Source organism: Typha angustifolia, chromosome 7, assembly GCF_048772165.1.
Source record: "Typha angustifolia cultivar Huaian chromosome 7, ASM4877216v1, whole genome shotgun sequence".
Taxonomy (NCBI): domain Eukaryota; kingdom Viridiplantae; phylum Streptophyta; class Magnoliopsida; order Poales; family Typhaceae; genus Typha; species Typha angustifolia.
Window position 1 is genome coordinate 2,151,912 of NC_133245.1, and position 15,833 is coordinate 2,167,744.

General features: G+C 40.1%; 3 protein-coding genes across 6 annotated transcripts; all 3 read left to right on the forward strand.

Moving 5' to 3' along the window:
* Positions 1 to 726: 726 nt before the first annotated feature.
* LOC140762209 (uncharacterized) lies at positions 727 to 10,750 on the forward strand. 4 transcript variants are annotated; one of them, XR_012104707.1, is made up of 15 exons: positions 728 to 982; positions 1,669 to 1,900; positions 2,875 to 2,944; positions 5,602 to 5,798; positions 5,886 to 5,961; positions 6,059 to 6,142; positions 6,263 to 6,342; positions 6,433 to 6,559; positions 6,760 to 6,819; positions 7,624 to 7,674; positions 7,769 to 7,927; positions 8,689 to 8,821; positions 10,017 to 10,209; positions 10,294 to 10,464; positions 10,544 to 10,750. XR_012104707.1 is itself a non-coding variant. In XM_073099852.1 (14 exons), the coding sequence occupies exons 2-13, from the start codon at positions 1,728 to 1,730 to the stop codon at positions 10,184 to 10,186; spliced, it is 1,380 nt and encodes a 459-aa protein (XP_072955953.1). In that variant the 5' UTR covers positions 727 to 982; position 1,727; the 3' UTR covers positions 10,187 to 10,209; positions 10,294 to 10,750. The 4 variants fall into 4 exon arrangements, 3 of the variants coding, with proteins under 3 accessions (XP_072955953.1, XP_072955951.1, XP_072955954.1); XM_073099852.1 differs by having other exon boundaries at positions 727 to 982; positions 1,727 to 1,900; positions 10,294 to 10,750; XM_073099850.1 differs by having other exon boundaries at positions 10,294 to 10,750.
* Positions 10,751 to 11,376: 626 nt separating this feature from the next.
* On the forward strand, positions 11,377 to 12,170 carry LOC140762116 (subtilisin-like protease SBT3). The gene is made up of 2 exons (XM_073099733.1): positions 11,377 to 12,005; positions 12,071 to 12,170. Exons 1-2 carry the CDS (start codon positions 11,377 to 11,379, stop codon positions 12,168 to 12,170), a joined length of 729 nt encoding a protein of 242 aa, XP_072955834.1.
* Positions 12,171 to 12,211: 41 nt separating this feature from the next.
* LOC140763006 (subtilisin-like protease SBT1.8) lies at positions 12,212 to 14,633 on the forward strand. Its single transcript, XM_073101026.1, has one exon. The coding sequence runs from the start codon at positions 12,449 to 12,451 to the stop codon at positions 14,153 to 14,155; it is 1,707 nt and encodes a 568-aa protein (XP_072957127.1). The 5' UTR covers positions 12,212 to 12,448; the 3' UTR covers positions 14,156 to 14,633.
* The last annotated feature ends 1,200 nt before the right edge of the window (positions 14,634 to 15,833 follow it).

Here is a 15,833-nt window from a genome sequence, read left to right on the forward strand (position 1 = left end):
GAGAGAGAGAGAGAGAGAGAGAGAGAGGAACTTCATCTTTGGATGCTGTAGCCTGTAATAAAACTGTTGACTATAATTTCCTCAACTATTGATCAATTATCACATATAAAGTGTGTGGGATCTAAGCATTCCACTCAATAATTCAATTCCATGTAAAGTACCAGTTTTGATTTAGAAATGCGGTAGGATTACAAACTTACGACAAATTTCCTTCTTCTTTCTAACTCATTAAGTAGACGATGGATGCTTCCGTTAATGTGGGATCCAAGAAATGCAAGACGTTGCTTTCAGACCAAATCTACGCCACCAAGCGTGAAATCGGCCGTTTAAGAGCACGTGTCAGGTCACAACGTCATTGCTCATTGGAAGACTCATTCTTCACTACACACAGCATCATAAGGCGACAAATAATTATTACCTTAATTAGCTTAAGATTTCTTATAGATAAGACGATAAAGGGTACTTTTATAATTTAATTATATTTGTTTTCTTAATTTAATATATAAAGCTGAGTACACGTCAATAAAGTGGGAAATATATCATTATCAACCATTCGTCTATATGAACCCTTTTTTTTTAATTGGAAAAAAGAGAACCTTTCCTCTTCTTGAGACCCTTCTTTTATATTAAAAGATGGAAGGAAAGCGACAAAATTGTCCCAAACTTGGAACAGGGCGAAGCTATATAAGAAAATTTCCCACCCCCCCATACCTTGTGATCCTAAACCGCCCCTGGCGTCCAATTGGGATATTTTCCCCTTTAATTGTGGCAAAGGTTCAAACAGATGGCGTGCACTCTGACGTAACGCTTATTGCACCTCCCATTTCGTTACTTGCTCTTCCTCCCTTTCTCTCGCTAGTCTCCATCGTTGTCCGTCTCCTCCTTGTCCTTGCAACGATTGAACTTGCTCTGTGGTAGATACTGTTTGATTGAAGAACCTTAACTGCTCTTTGGTTGGCTTCATTTATTTCGTAATTTGAAGGTAAATTTATTGCGGTCTCTTGTAGTTTAGGAGTTCTTAGCTGTGTATTTGGGAAGTAATTGAATTTTGCATCTCATGGGTGCTTGTACTTTTAGAATCCTTTTGAGGCTTGGCGAAATGGGTTTCCCTTGCATGGCTTTTTAATTGATGCCCTTGATGCTGTTTTCCCTCTTGTTTGATTCTTGCTATGTTTAGCTGGCTTTTTATTGGTCTTAGATGAGGGTTTTGACTCAAAATCATCATGCTCTCCTCTGGTGCTATGCAAAATAGACAAGTATCTACTGCAGATAGAGTCTCAGTATATTCCGAATGAACTGTGACATTGCAACCCCTAGGTTATGTATTAGCTTTAGAATGGTTGATGTTTAATAACTCTCTTGATGGAAATTATGGAACAGTGTGCAATAAAGGATCTTAGAATCTTAGGAATCCTTAGGGTTCTTTAACTGTATAACTTGCCCTTTTAGACGCCTCACAGGATTTGATATGTGAAATGCATTTGGATTCATCAGCTAGGCAGAACATTTTGTTACAGGAAGTAAAGCGTAAAGAACTGTTAGAAAGCACCTTCTACTTTGTGTTTGTGTAGAAGTTCACTCGTGAAGCTTATCCCATGAAAGCAATCTTTTTTGTGGATTCATATTATTATGTTGCACTTTCGAATAATCTTTAATGTCATTATGCAGGTGATGGATGAGTAAGAGGTATTTCCAGGAATATTGATTTTTAATCTCATATTTGCAGCATGGTTAATGTAAATTGTGATGAGTCCTTAATTGAAGCACAACGAAATGCTGAGCCATTGGGGAGACTGTCAATACTTTCCTATGGTTCTGGTCACATGCTGAATGATATTACATCAGCTTGTTGGTTTACATATTTGTTATTGTTCTTGACAGATATAGGACTTAGTCCAAGGTATGTTTTCATGCAGTTGCTTTTCCTTGTTTACTATAGAATTTTATTTTTCTGTTTTCTTTTCTTTACTTGATATTTGTCATAGCACTTTTCTGTATAGACTTTCTCCTTTTTTTTTCATTCAAATCAGTGTCTACAATAGCTTTGTCTCTTGTGGGAAGTTTGAAGATCTAGAAGTCATCATAAATCTGATCTATAGAAGATGGAAAAGTATAAATTTTGTTTAAGCTCAACATGACAACTCAAAGAATTAAAAGGTTTTTGAAATTTATAATAACTAAGAAAATGAAGCTTCTACAGTATTTTGATTTATCCATATGATTTGCAGACTAGTTCAATACAAAGCGTGCAAAATTAATATCAATGTCATTATGATATCTATAGAAAATTAGAAATTAAGAAAGTAAAGAGAGAATGTAATACATGATCCCCACATCCCTCTCTGTCATAGTAATTTGGAACTGTTGATATGATTGAATTTTTATCACAACCTTCTACTTGGGAATGTTAAGACTTAAAAGTTCTAAATTTAGATCATTATCTTTTAGTAAGTTCTCTCAGTGAAAGGAATCTCCTTCTTTCTGTTTCTTTCTAGGGAAAATTTTCATTGTATTCTTCTTTCATTAAACTTTACATTTGGCTGAGTATTGATTTCCTAGTTTTTAAGAAAACCCAGTCAACTAATGGCTTATTTATTTTTCTTCAGTGTTATTAGTGATATGATTATGTGATAGTAAGTCTTATCTCTTTGCAGTGGGAGTAAGGTTCCCAACCTATTACCCACCCCAAACCCCACATTGGCAGGATCCTTGTGCACTACCTTAGTTATCTAATTTGGTGTCATAGGCCTAGTACTCTTTGACTCTTTGACGTCCTGAAAAAAAAATCCTCACACTTCTCATAATTGCAACTTTAGGTTCTGCATATACTGTTTAACAACTCTATTACTTTTACTTCGTTATTTACTCTTGTAGGGATGCCGCTGTTGTGATGCTTGCTGGTCAAACTGCTGATGCTGTCACAACGGTTTTTGCTGGAGAGCTGGTAAGTTAAAAATTCAAACACCTATTCAGATCTGGGAAAATCTTTGACTTTTAATAAGTTAACAATATCTATTTATGAATATGGACGTGAATCAGATATGCAATTACATATATATATATATATATGTATGTATATATGCACAGTAACTTAATGTATAGTATGGAAGAAATAAGTTTGAGATGTAGAAAAAACATAAATGTGGTTACTATTATGCTGTTACTTTTTGTACTTCATAAAAAAAGGTTAAGATCCTATTCTCAAAGTTTATTTCTAAATGGACAGTTATCTTGGTCTATAAATATTGGTTATCTTATGCTTTACAATATACTTGTCACGACCTAAAATAGGAATCATGACCAGCCATGCATCTCAATATGTTTGAGATGCACGAAGCCTTATTAATACTCTCTAATATATTAATAAAATGAGAACATACTTTATTAAATTTTATAACTAATTGTAATAAAAATAAATTAAAATAAAATACAATGTTAATGTTTTTGAGTCTCTAAACTAAATAAATAAAACATCTAATCTAAAGCATAAAATCAAAAGAGCGGAAAGGTAAATAGGTGAATCCTAAGTGGAGATGGAGTCCGGGTACATCTCGCTCAGTTGCCCCGCTGACTATTACCTGAAATAAATAAACAAATACAAAAAAAACAATAGAACCCATGAGCCAACAACTATAGCTCAGTGAGTGGAATCCACTCGAAAACCAAATAAATTTTAAATCATGTTAATGCTGAATAAATTAAACTAAAAGCAACAATATCCATCACAATATGCAATAGGCATGCTCTCTAAATAATAACAATGATAACAATAGAGAGATGTCACAACTTGTAACCTTGCACGTTTTCAACATATTAACATCTTTTTGATATTTATACTGTTATATGTCTCAATGGGTCTAAACCCTGTGGATCCACATCAACTAGAAGTCACCTCGAGATGACGCTCGAGACTTTTCTTCATAGTTGATCCGGTTATGGTCATTAGAGGGTATCACCCTGTGATTAACACACTCTGTCTTTTCCTCTAACCGTTGAGAGAAGTTAGTCACCTAGGAAATTTTCTCATTCTTCCTAGGACTGTTCCCTAACCCCGCCAGAGTTACTTAAGAAAGTCACCGTAGTAATCTAATTTAGGACTTTCCCCTGGACTTTCAGATAGACTTGAGTCACAACGGAAAATCGCAAACGATTTATACCGAGACTGTTCTCTAAGTCGTATCAATACTAGTCTCATTTTTTCTTTTCACAAATTTTAATATTTGCACGAAGTATGGTGATGCACTGAATATAATAATTAAATGCACACAGAAAATAAAACAATTAAATTTTTGCACGTACTGATGAAATAAATAGATTTGCACACAGAAATTATAACAATTTAATTTTTACACATAAGGGTGAAATAAATAAATTGCACACAGAAAATTTACATGGTTTGATAAAGATACGAAATACAATAAAATAAACATGTGAGTGAACCCACTCACATGAACTTAGGCAAGACAACCGAAACCTCAAATCTCTAGCTCACGTATTAGAATTCACCACCTTAAATAATAAATAATATTCAAATTTTTAATTTGAATAATAATAATATTTTTAAAATTTAAAAACCAAAAATAACTAAAATGGATTTAAAATTACTCATTGGATTGGGCTGGGCTGCTGGCCCGGCCCAATCCAAAAGAAATCAACTAAATCGGATTGGGCCGAGGCCCAGCCGAATTAATTGAATTGGGCTCGGGCTAACCTGCAGCCCACCAGATTAATTGAATTGGGCTCGAGCTAACCCGCAACCCACCAAATTAATGGTTCGGGTCGGGTCCCTTGGATTCGGATCCAACCCGACCTGAATCCAAATACTTAATGGGAGAAAGCCAGACTCGGGTTGCCCGAGTCTGTCTTCTCCAAACCAGAGAGAGAGAGAGAGAGAGAGAGAGAGAAAGAGAAAGAAGAAGAAGAAGACGCCGGCGGCCGCCGCGGCGAAGGTTCGCCGGCGCATTCTCAGCTCCCCAATACTCATTCGGTGCCGCCGTCCTCGCGAGGTGGGGGAAAACCCGCGAACGGTGGTCGATCCTATGATCGACGGCGACTGGAGCCACGAGGGCTCCAACGGTGACTGCCCACGGCACGAGGCCAACGGCAAGGCGCTTCCAGAGGTAGCGGCTGCGACTCGAAGCCGCCGGCCGGCCAGATTTGCCGACGAAGTCGAAAACCCCCAAATTAGGTATTTTCACTAAACCCTATTATTCTTAAATTAACTTTGAGGGATGAGAGAGGGCTTACGGGGGAGTCACGTGGTGGTCTCCGCTGGCTCCGACGACGCTCCAACAGGTCGATTCCACGGCGTGACTCTGTCGGTGAAGGAGGAAGAAAAGAGAGAGGAGAGGGCTGAGATCATTAAACAGAGAGAGAGAAGAGATTAGGATTTAATTTATAGATTAGAAGAGAAATCTAGACCTAATCCGATCCGGATTAGGCGTGATTTCTCTCTCTCTGCGCCTCGATGCGTGCTGGAGAGGGAGAGGGGAGGGGCTGCACGTGCAGAGCACGTGCACCCTTCTCTCTCAACCCCTTTTATTTTTTTTTAATTTTCTGGTTCTGACAATACTTCCCTGAGAAATACATTTTTAATATCAGATAGACCGGTTTGGACATTTCAAACTATGGCATGCTGGTGGATCTATTTTAGTTGCAATTTCCTTCTCATCTGTTTTTGGGGGCTGCCTGCCATGTAAAGTTTTGAAGTCTGATTCATCTATGCTGGAGACAATAGGATACAGCACATTTGCAGCCATTTTCAATGTGGGTTGGGCAGTTACCCAAGTCTCACACATGTAAAGTTGTCTCTCCTTAATGGTTACTAAATTTTCTTTATCTCTGACTGTTTTCATCACTTGGATGTGCTTTATGTTTTTCTAAAGGTCGATGGTAAATTGTATCACTTTGAATCCAACAAGCAGAGTTGCGCTTGCAAGCTGTCGTAATGCATTTACAATGGTCAGAATCTGCTGATAATTTTCATGTCTCCATTTTATCATAATGTCCTATGTACAAAGTATAAGATCTTATTTTCTCAATCTGATGGTTATTTCAGGTGGCCAATCTGAGCCTATATGCTGTTGCTTTAGCTGTATTTAGTGTATATAACACCATGCAATCTGTGGACATAATAGTTCAGGTAACTTTATATCTCCCAACCATGAGCTCCAAATTGGTTATTGTTTGTTTGTTTTTGGCTTTTAGCATATTGTTAGGTATCATATGTTCATTACACTTATATTGTGTCAAACTTGATCAGTATCGGTGGATTGCATACTCGTCAATTTTTATGGGTTGCTGTTTTGTCAGCATCTTTCTAATTGGAACAAAAGAACCAGAGTAAGCTAATATTCCATATGCACATCTATAGGTTTTGTTTTCATTTATGATTTGTTCTCTTTCTAATTTTTCGTTATTATTGTCCTGTAGGTTAAAGAAGCAAATTCAACACAAGAATAGTGGTCGAATTTCATGGGCTCACTGGTTTAGGAAGGTTTTGTATTATCAAGTGGCACTAGTCTACACACTTACAAGATTAGTTACTAATGTTTCGCAGGTATTTTCTTTATTTTTATCCATGAAATATTTTTCTTATAGTTGTATAATTGCATTCTACTTGTATGTGTTTTGAAGGTTCTCAAATTTTTATGTTCTTTTGTTTTCTTTTGGAATTACTATAAAACCTGATGGCAATTTGAACCAATTTATTCAACTGAATAGCTTGAAAGAGACTAACAATATCTTTATTTTGATTAGGCACTTCTTGCCTTCTATGTTATTAATGACTTGGAGATGAATCAAACTTCAAAGGCCTCGGTAAGCATATAAATTTTATGATGATTACATTAACAGTTTTAAATCTCTATGATTTTGTTGGTCAGATAATTGGAAGAACATGAATTTGTTGAAAATGATGACAGCATCAGTCTTTTTAACTTTCTAATAGAAGAATAAGTAAGGACTTACTTTTCAACAAAAAAATTCTGGACACTAGGGGACTCCAAATGGTTGGACTAGGGGCTTACTGTTGTTGATGTTATATCCTCTACATGAGCAGTTGCAACTCAGTTGTGCATTGAAATGCTTTTAGTTAGATTTCAAATAAGCTGCTGGTGTACCTCCTTGGCAACTAATTGGCAGATAGTTTTAAAAGTTCAATAGAATCTTTTGATGTAAATCTAGAGTTTGAAGGTGGTCATATTTGTTGAAACTTAAAACTCTAAATTACAAGTAAATTATTACAACAGTTGCGATCAGAATGTTAAATCTGCAAAGTTTGTTATCCTGTTACTAGGGTTGTTGGTAGTTGGTAGTTGGTACGTTACCTTATATCCCATTGATGTATATGTAAGAGACCTTGCATAAACACATTATTTGGTTCTTGGGTATTAAATCTTCAGATTATGTTGAATGGATCTTTAATCTTGGTGGAATATAATTGGTTGCACACTATTATGTCAGCTGCTATTTTAACTCTCTCTCTCTCTCTCTCTCTCTCTCTCTCTCTCTAGTAATAAAGGTGTATAATGGATCAATATGTAGTGGTCCTTGTAAGATTCTTTATTGGAATGAAGAGGCATGACATTCTTCAGTGAGATACTAATTCATAATATTTTTCAGGTACCTGCCATTATCTACATTTGCAGCTTCGTAGTTTCTGTCATTCTTCAGGTCCTTCTTAATAACTTTGTTGTTGAGAGATTTGTTTTATTCTCGAGTGGCTAGCTTTGCATTAGTTAACAGTCTAACCTTTACCTGTATGTAGGAGATAAGATGGACTAGTTGGCGCCTTAAGACTTTCTTTACAGCTGGATCAATTCTGTGGATGTTTTCTGGTGCCGGAATTTTTCTTCTTCCAAGCAATATGCACAACCTTATGTATGTTTTGTCAATAACTATTGGTGCTGCTAATGCACTAATGACGGTAGGTTCAAACTGAATTGTTCTTACAAAATAATAGAACTTCATGTAAAATAGTCTACTTGAAAAGTGCTATTTGCTGAAATGCAACTAAAATTTATGTCCTTAATGAGAGTTGAGAATATGAACCACCTAGCAAGTTACAGCCGTAATTCCGTGAAATGAAATAAATGAAATCATGCTAGAAAACTGAAGAAAAATCATTTGTATTGGTGAAGAAAATCCAATATTATATTGAACCATGCTGAAGTCATAACATTCAGATTCACTGAATTTCCATCTGTACTACTTGAGTAATGATGAACAAATTCTTAAAATATTACAGGGAGATCTTTTGATCCGAATTATCAACTGTAATTTTAAAATCGCATATACGATTGTGAAGGATTTAATCTGTTGTTATGTTTGGATTGAGATTTTAGCTTGATCTTCAAGCATTATCACTAAACCACCATAGCCTCATCGCTTTTACATTTCCCTATATTATAATGTTATTCTTGTAGCATTAGAGTTTTGCCTTTTAAGCTTTTGTGCGATTAGACTCTGGTTCATAATTGGGCTTTTGAGGAAGATATCTTTTCATGTATCATTCGTCACTTTCCATATATATCTTTTCATGTTTACATAAGAAAATGGTCTATTTGTTGAAGACCAGTTGATCTAGCATATCTGCAATCTCTATAGTACCTTCTGATTTGCAATAGTACATATATTGATATACATATTTAATGTTCTCCTTTGAAGCTGAATTTATTTACAACACAGGTCACAGGAATCAGCATGGAAAGCATACTTGTTGGCGAAGATCTTAATGGTTGTGCATTTGTGTATGGATCACTGAGTTTTATGGACAAATTGTCCTGTGGGATAGCATTGTATGCACTTGAATCTTACCAAGGTAATTCTTATCACCTTATTCCAATTGCCAAGGAGCACGTGCTTTGTGGGACACTAAGAAGGACAGACATGTATACAAGACACGGATATTGACACAGAGATATGATAAATTTTGAAAAAATAGGACACGATATGTTTAGGACACAGTGGAATAAATGAATAAAACTATTATATATATTATTGATACGATTAAAGAAATATGTTTCTAAACTTGCAAATTAAATACAAATGTATGCATACATTATTCATGAGAGAAAAACAAAATGTGCACAATATCACAAAGTCAAAAATCTTATGCTAATATGTGACAATACAATACAATATTACGAGAATAAACAACTATCATTATTTAACTACAATGGATGGCATAGGCGAATATGTGATTTTACAGTAATTTGTATTAATATTAATTTTCTTAGATACACTAACTTATGATTTTTAAGTTATATTTCTATAGCATATGCAGGAAATTCCTGCAATAGATAATTTCTATTATAAACTTCTGTAGCATATAATAAAAGTGTCTTAAGAATGTCTAAGGAGTGTCTGATTTTATTCTATAATTTCTTAAATATCGAATACTTCATAAAAGTGTTCAACATGTGTCCAACAAGTGTACAACGAGTGTCGGACATGACCACAACATACTATTTAAAGTGTCCATGCTTCATAAGGTTGGACATCAGTTCAATTTTAAGAAGTTCACTATATGTTCTACACAATGTTTTGATATGCCCTGTTTTGTCTGCATGGTACTCACTGTGGCGTGCACTGCAATGGCACTTGGCATGTTGCACGGCTGTTAGTGTTTGGCCAGCTCTATATTTCATGTTGTAACAAATTTCTGGGATGTAGCACCTATCTCTTTGTGGTTCTTATTCACTTTTATAGGAAGCCAGTATTCATATTTATTTTTTGTATAATTGGTCAACCATATTACATGCTAGTACATTGTTGTTATCTTTAAGAAATTTTTCCAAGACTCCGCAAAGAAATATGTCAAAGACTCCGGCATCTTGAGCTTATGATTGTTTGATTCATCTTATAGCACCTTCTGTGATGTTGCACATATATCTATACTATTTTTGAAATGACTCTTCGATTTTTTATGTATGTTATAACTTACAGAACTCTTGAAACATTAACTGCTTTTGTGGCAATTAACTTTTTAATTCCGTATTCAACTTCTAATGCAGGATCTCCAGATGTCAGGAGTAACCATAGCTTTGCAACCAGCCATTCAGTTACACGATATGGTCTGGGACTGGTTCCTGCAGGTTGTGCACTTCTTTCGGCAGCTGTGACGTATACTATGGACCTTCCTGACACTCATTCAAGACCTTTAATGGAACCCCTTCTAGTATAGCTCCAGCATAGGGCATCTTGAGTGTACGTTTCTTCTTCTACTTGCTTACACTATTTAGATGCTAGAATTGCTTGAGATTAACAGCCTAATGTATTGATTATTTGCAGATGAACGGGCAAACGACCTTAATCTAACCTCTCCCGACCTGTCTTCTGCTCTCTATAACCCCACAGTTCTCTGTCATCAACAAATCATCATGGAGATTATTTGTAATCATTTATAGACGGTTGCAGATCTCAGAATCAAAGGCCAGACAGTTAGGACTATTGACACAAAAGGTGCAAGTTGGAATAACTTCATTATGTATCTGTCTCTAAATCCTGTAAATTAAGAATTATGATGACCATAACACTTCAGGTGGCAATTCTCAAGTTCAAAAGGAAGGCCTTAACTCGTGTCTTGATGATGTTTCAAATAATTCTTGTGCAAGGAACTGTGCCTACTAAATTTTATTCAATCATTTATTGCGTTTGTAAAGGTAAACATATATCGCAAAATTATTCCGACCTTTGCTTGTACATGCTTTTAAGATGTGGAAATCAGAATCAATAGTTTTAGCTGCTATCCTTTCGATCCATTCCTTTTCACGGTATCAGCTTGTTTTCACTTTTGCATTGCTGAAATAACTATGGAACGCATAATTAAGTACATCATAAGTGTTATTGATTACAAAACTTGGAGACATGAATGCAAAATCTCACATCAACCACATGCCTTCCTCCAAATAAAGAGGCAAAGGCAAGTAAGTAACAATTAACAAATAGAACTATGCTCATGGCTTTGCTTCTCTTCTATTTGACGAAAGATGGTAATAGGTCCCTCTGTATTCCTTCAAACTAGAATGTTAAACTATCTTCGAGCATCTTCATTTGCCAACCTTCCATCTCCAGGCCTGATTAGTTTCTTCACCAAAATAACTTCTCCCATTCCAAGTCAGATGCACAATTATAATAACCAGATTCCATCTCCAAAACCTCTTCAATTGTAAAGGCCCAACATTTCAAAACTGCGAAGCTTGAAGAACAAAATCTCATCTCCTAATAGAAAACAGCAAGCTCATCTCATTCTATTTGCATCTCTTCCACTTCTTCAATCTTCACCAGCACACTATACCTTCAAACAAACTCACCTCAAAAGCTCTATAAAGAACCCAAAAATAATCCTCCATTCTTCCATCAATCAAAGCAAAGATGGTTCCTCTCAGCACTCTCGTCCACTTCACTTCCTTCCTCTCCTTATCCTTCCTTCTACTCTCTACTCCATTGGTCACAACTCATGCAAAATTACCCAGTAAAACGAACACTGCTACTACTGTTACTTCTACTTCTTACATCATCCAAACTGACAACCTCACTAGGCCATCCCAATTCACCTCCCAAACTCAATGGTACGCTTCCATAATCCAATCCCTCCTCCCCATAAAAACACGCACCACCTCGACAGCCGCCGCAGTCAAACGCATCTTTTACACGTACGAAACCGTCCTTCATGGCTTCGCCGTGACGCTGACCCCTCCAGAAGCTCAAACGATTTCGACGATCACCGGAGTGATCGGCGTTTACGAGGATCGAACCATCCAGCCACTTACTACGAGGTCTCCCGACTTCCTTGGCCTTAACACCGACTTCGGCCTCTGGCCGGAATCCAACTCTGGCCAAGATGTTGTTATCGGCCTTGTCGACACCGGCATTTGGCCGGAGAGTAGAAGCTTTGACGACGTCGGGCTGCCGCCGGTGCGTGCTACGTGGAGAGGCCAGTGCGTGGATGGGACTCGCTTCAACGCGAGCTTATTATGCAATAACAAGCTTGTCGGCGCAAGGTTAATTCTATTCACCACTTGCTTAATGGAATTAAGTATAATTAGAAATTGTATTTATTGTGTAGTGAGATTATTTGCACATCGCCACCTACACTTTTAGCCTTATTGGCAAAAGACCTTCATACATCCACAAATCATGGTTTCACTTCTCAGGAATACTTGTAAAACGTACTCAATCTTTGGTTGTATAAACTAAAGAGATGCAAGTCATGCAACCCTTTCTACGAAGATAAAGATAACTATAAAGATAGTTAATTTACAAGTAAGTCAGAATAAGATCTTTTGGAATAAGGCCAAAAGAATAGTTGATGATTTACAAAAAGACGTTTTATACATATGTAGGGTGTAGTACTAGTCGATGTAATTACGTGATTATATGGACTTCGAATTTAGAATAAACATTGAATTACCACCGATTAACACACAGATACTTCGCCGCCGGGATGCTGGCGAGTGGCCTGCTCTTCGTGGACGACGTCAACGAGTACTTATCCCCGCGAGACAAGAACGGCCACGGCACTCACACGTCCTCGACGGCCGGCGGCGGCGTAGTCCCCGACGCCGACTTCTTCGGGTTCGCCAACGGCACCGCGCGGGGTCTTGCCCCGAGGGCGCGGCTGGCGATGTACAAGGCCTGCTGGAGCACCGTCGGCTGCTACAAGTCCGACATCCTTGCCGCGATCGACAACGCCGTCCGCGACGGCGTCGACGTCCTCTCCCTCTCCATTGGCTCCCCATTCGGCCAGGACCTGTACGACTCCGACCCCGTCGCCGTCGGCACGTTCGCCGCCGCCCGCGCCGGAATCTTCGTCACGTGCTCCGCCGGAAACAGCGGCCCGTACGCGGGGACCGTCACCAATTCCGCACCATGGGTAGCTACGGTCGGCGCGGGGACGATTGACCGGAGTTTCCCGGCTCGCGTCGTTCTTGGGAACGGGAAGGTTCTCCTCGGGCAGTCGCTTTACTTCCAGGAAGTCAACCAAAGCGAGATGATAGAGCTCGTTTACGTAGGACTCTGCTATCCAGATCTGTTGGTGCCGGCTACGGTCATGGGCAAAATAGTAATTTGCAACGACGCCTCCGTCGGGACCGGCTTGGACGTGGAGGAGGCGGGCGCCGCGGGGCTGATCGCCGTGAACTTGCCGCGGGACGGTGAAGGGATAATCGTGCAGAGATTTACGCTCCCTGCGGTCGCCGTCAGTTACGCGGCGGAGGGGGATATCAGGAAGTACTTGAATTCGTCGGCAGGGAAGCCGGTGGCGATGTTGGAGCTCCGGTACCGGAGGACCGTCATCGGCGAGACCCGTGCGCCGACGGTGGCGGGGTTCTCCTCGCGGGGCCCGAGCCAGGCCTCGCCGGAGATCCTGAAGCCGGACGTGATCGCCCCTGGGATGAACATCCTCGCGGCGTGGCCGCCGGAGTCGCCGCTCTACAAGGACAATTACGAAGACCCGAGGCGGTCGGCGTTCAACATCATCTCCGGCACGTCGATGGCGTGTCCACACGTAGCCGGCCTCGCTGCGGCTCTCAGGGGGGCCCACCCGACGTGGACGCCGGCAATGGTGCGCTCGGCCATCATGACGACGGCGGCGACGCTGGACAACAACTACCGTCCGATCATTGCCAACGAGAATTCCCAGCCCGCGACGCCGTTCGCGGTCGGCGCCGGACACATCAACCCGCCGACGGCCCGCGACCCTGGTCTCGTCTACGACGCCGGCGTCCAAGACTACATCGACTTCCTATGTGCTTTGAACTACACGGATGAGCAGCGGCTCAAGATCGTCGGCGGCCCAACGACGTGCTCGGAGATCCAAGGCGGCGTCGCCGGAATAAACTACCCTTCCTTTGTGGTGATATTTAACAATCGAACGAGTACTAAAGTATTGAAGAGAACTTTGAAGAAGGTCTATGAGCTACCGGAGATTTACAAGGTTAGAATTGTAAATCCCATGCCTGAGAAGGTGGAGGTGAGGGTGAAGCCGGATCTATTGGAGTTTAAGGGGGTAAATGAGATAAGAAGTTATGAGGTGGAGTTTAAGAGTAAAGTGGTGATGAAAGGGAATGACAAATGTGAGGAGTATGGATTTATCATATGGGAGAACATGGAGCATCAAGTGAAGAGCCCAGTGGTGTTCATGTGGGAATGAGTATATATATATATATATATATATATATATATAGCTCCTTGTGAAGGATTAAGAATGCATATGTTTTTTGAATAATTAATGGTGTTTGATCTGCCAAAGCAAACAAATTAATTCCTATGTTTAACCTTCTATTTATTCATTACTCAGAACGAGAAGAAAGCAACTTAGTTGCCCAGTCTTCCACATATTACCAAGTAGCTAGACAGACAGAGAGACGGACGGACAGACAGATAGAGAGACAGATATCTCTTTCGTTCTAACTTCAGAGCTCTGCTTTCCCTTTGCAAACCAATCTCTCCGCTATGCAAACCATTCGACGTGTTCCCGTGGTTGCCATTCGGCCACATGATCCCCTTCCTGGAGCTCTCCAAGTCGTTAGCCAAGCGAGGACACCACATCTCCTTCATCGCCACCCCAAGAAGCATCCAAAGACTCCCCAAGATCCCATCAGATCTATCCCAACGCATAGAATTCGTCCCCTTCTCCCTCCCGCACGTGCATGGCTTGCTGGAGGACGCCGAGTCCACCAACGACATCCCCCCGGAGAAGAACTAGTAACTCATCAAGGCCCTCGACGGCCTCGCGAGCCGCGTCCACGGCTATCTCGTAGATAGTTCTGCTAAAAATAGAAAGCATGATTGGATCGTCTGCGACTACGCTAAGCACTGGCTACCGGCCGCCGCTGCGGCGGCCAGCGTGCGGTGCGCGCACTTCTGCATCCCGCCGGCTTCGAGCCTCGCGTTCTTAGGCCCGCCGTCGGTCCTGATGGACGGCTACGGAGAGCCACTGCTTCGGACGTCGCCGGAGGATTTCACGCGGCCGCCGGAGTGGATCCAGTTCCCCACGTCGGTCGCCTACCGCGCGCACTCGAAGGACGACTCCGGCTTCTCCCCGACCCACCGCCTCGCCATGATCATCGACGGCGGGTCGGGGAGGCGGTGGCGAAGGTGATAAGATTTGTCACGATGGAAGAAGAAGGGAAGACGTTAGCACGCAATGCCAAAGGATTGGGGAAATATTTATGCCAACAAGGAGACCCAGGAGAAGCATACGGATGATCTTATCAGTTACTCCAAAAATCACAAGCAGAATAGTGTATGGATGTTGATCATGTTACAGTGACGTTCATCAATTAGGCCTTTAGTGCTTACAATTTTCAAATGTTCTATTCGTGTAAACTTGGACTTATCATGTGGGTGATTTCATCAATACTTTCTTGGAAAAATGTCTATGTATCTATCTATTCAGCAAGCATTCTCAGCTATTGTTTGTACTCATTGAGCCTCAGAAACAGGGCAAGGGGGATACTTGTACATACTAGTGAAAAGAAGAAAATTAACTAGTGGCAGATGAAAAAAAATGAGAGGAAAATGGAATCTCTTCATGCAGTGATTTTGAAGTAAGTTTAGCCAGAGCCATGGGATCTCTGACTCTTAAGAGCTGTTTGGTTGCAGATATAAAAGATGCTGCTATTGAACCATCTTAAGCCCAACTCCTATTATTTTACTCTCAGACTGGGGCATTGACTATTAAGTCTATAATAAAGATTAAATTATCTCGTTTGAGTGATTTAGTCCGTTTGGTGGATACACCAACCGATCTCAAGAGACTAATCTATTGAGACAAATTAAACCTCCATAAATGCGGCGGACTTTTCTTGCTCATGATCTAAGCACCT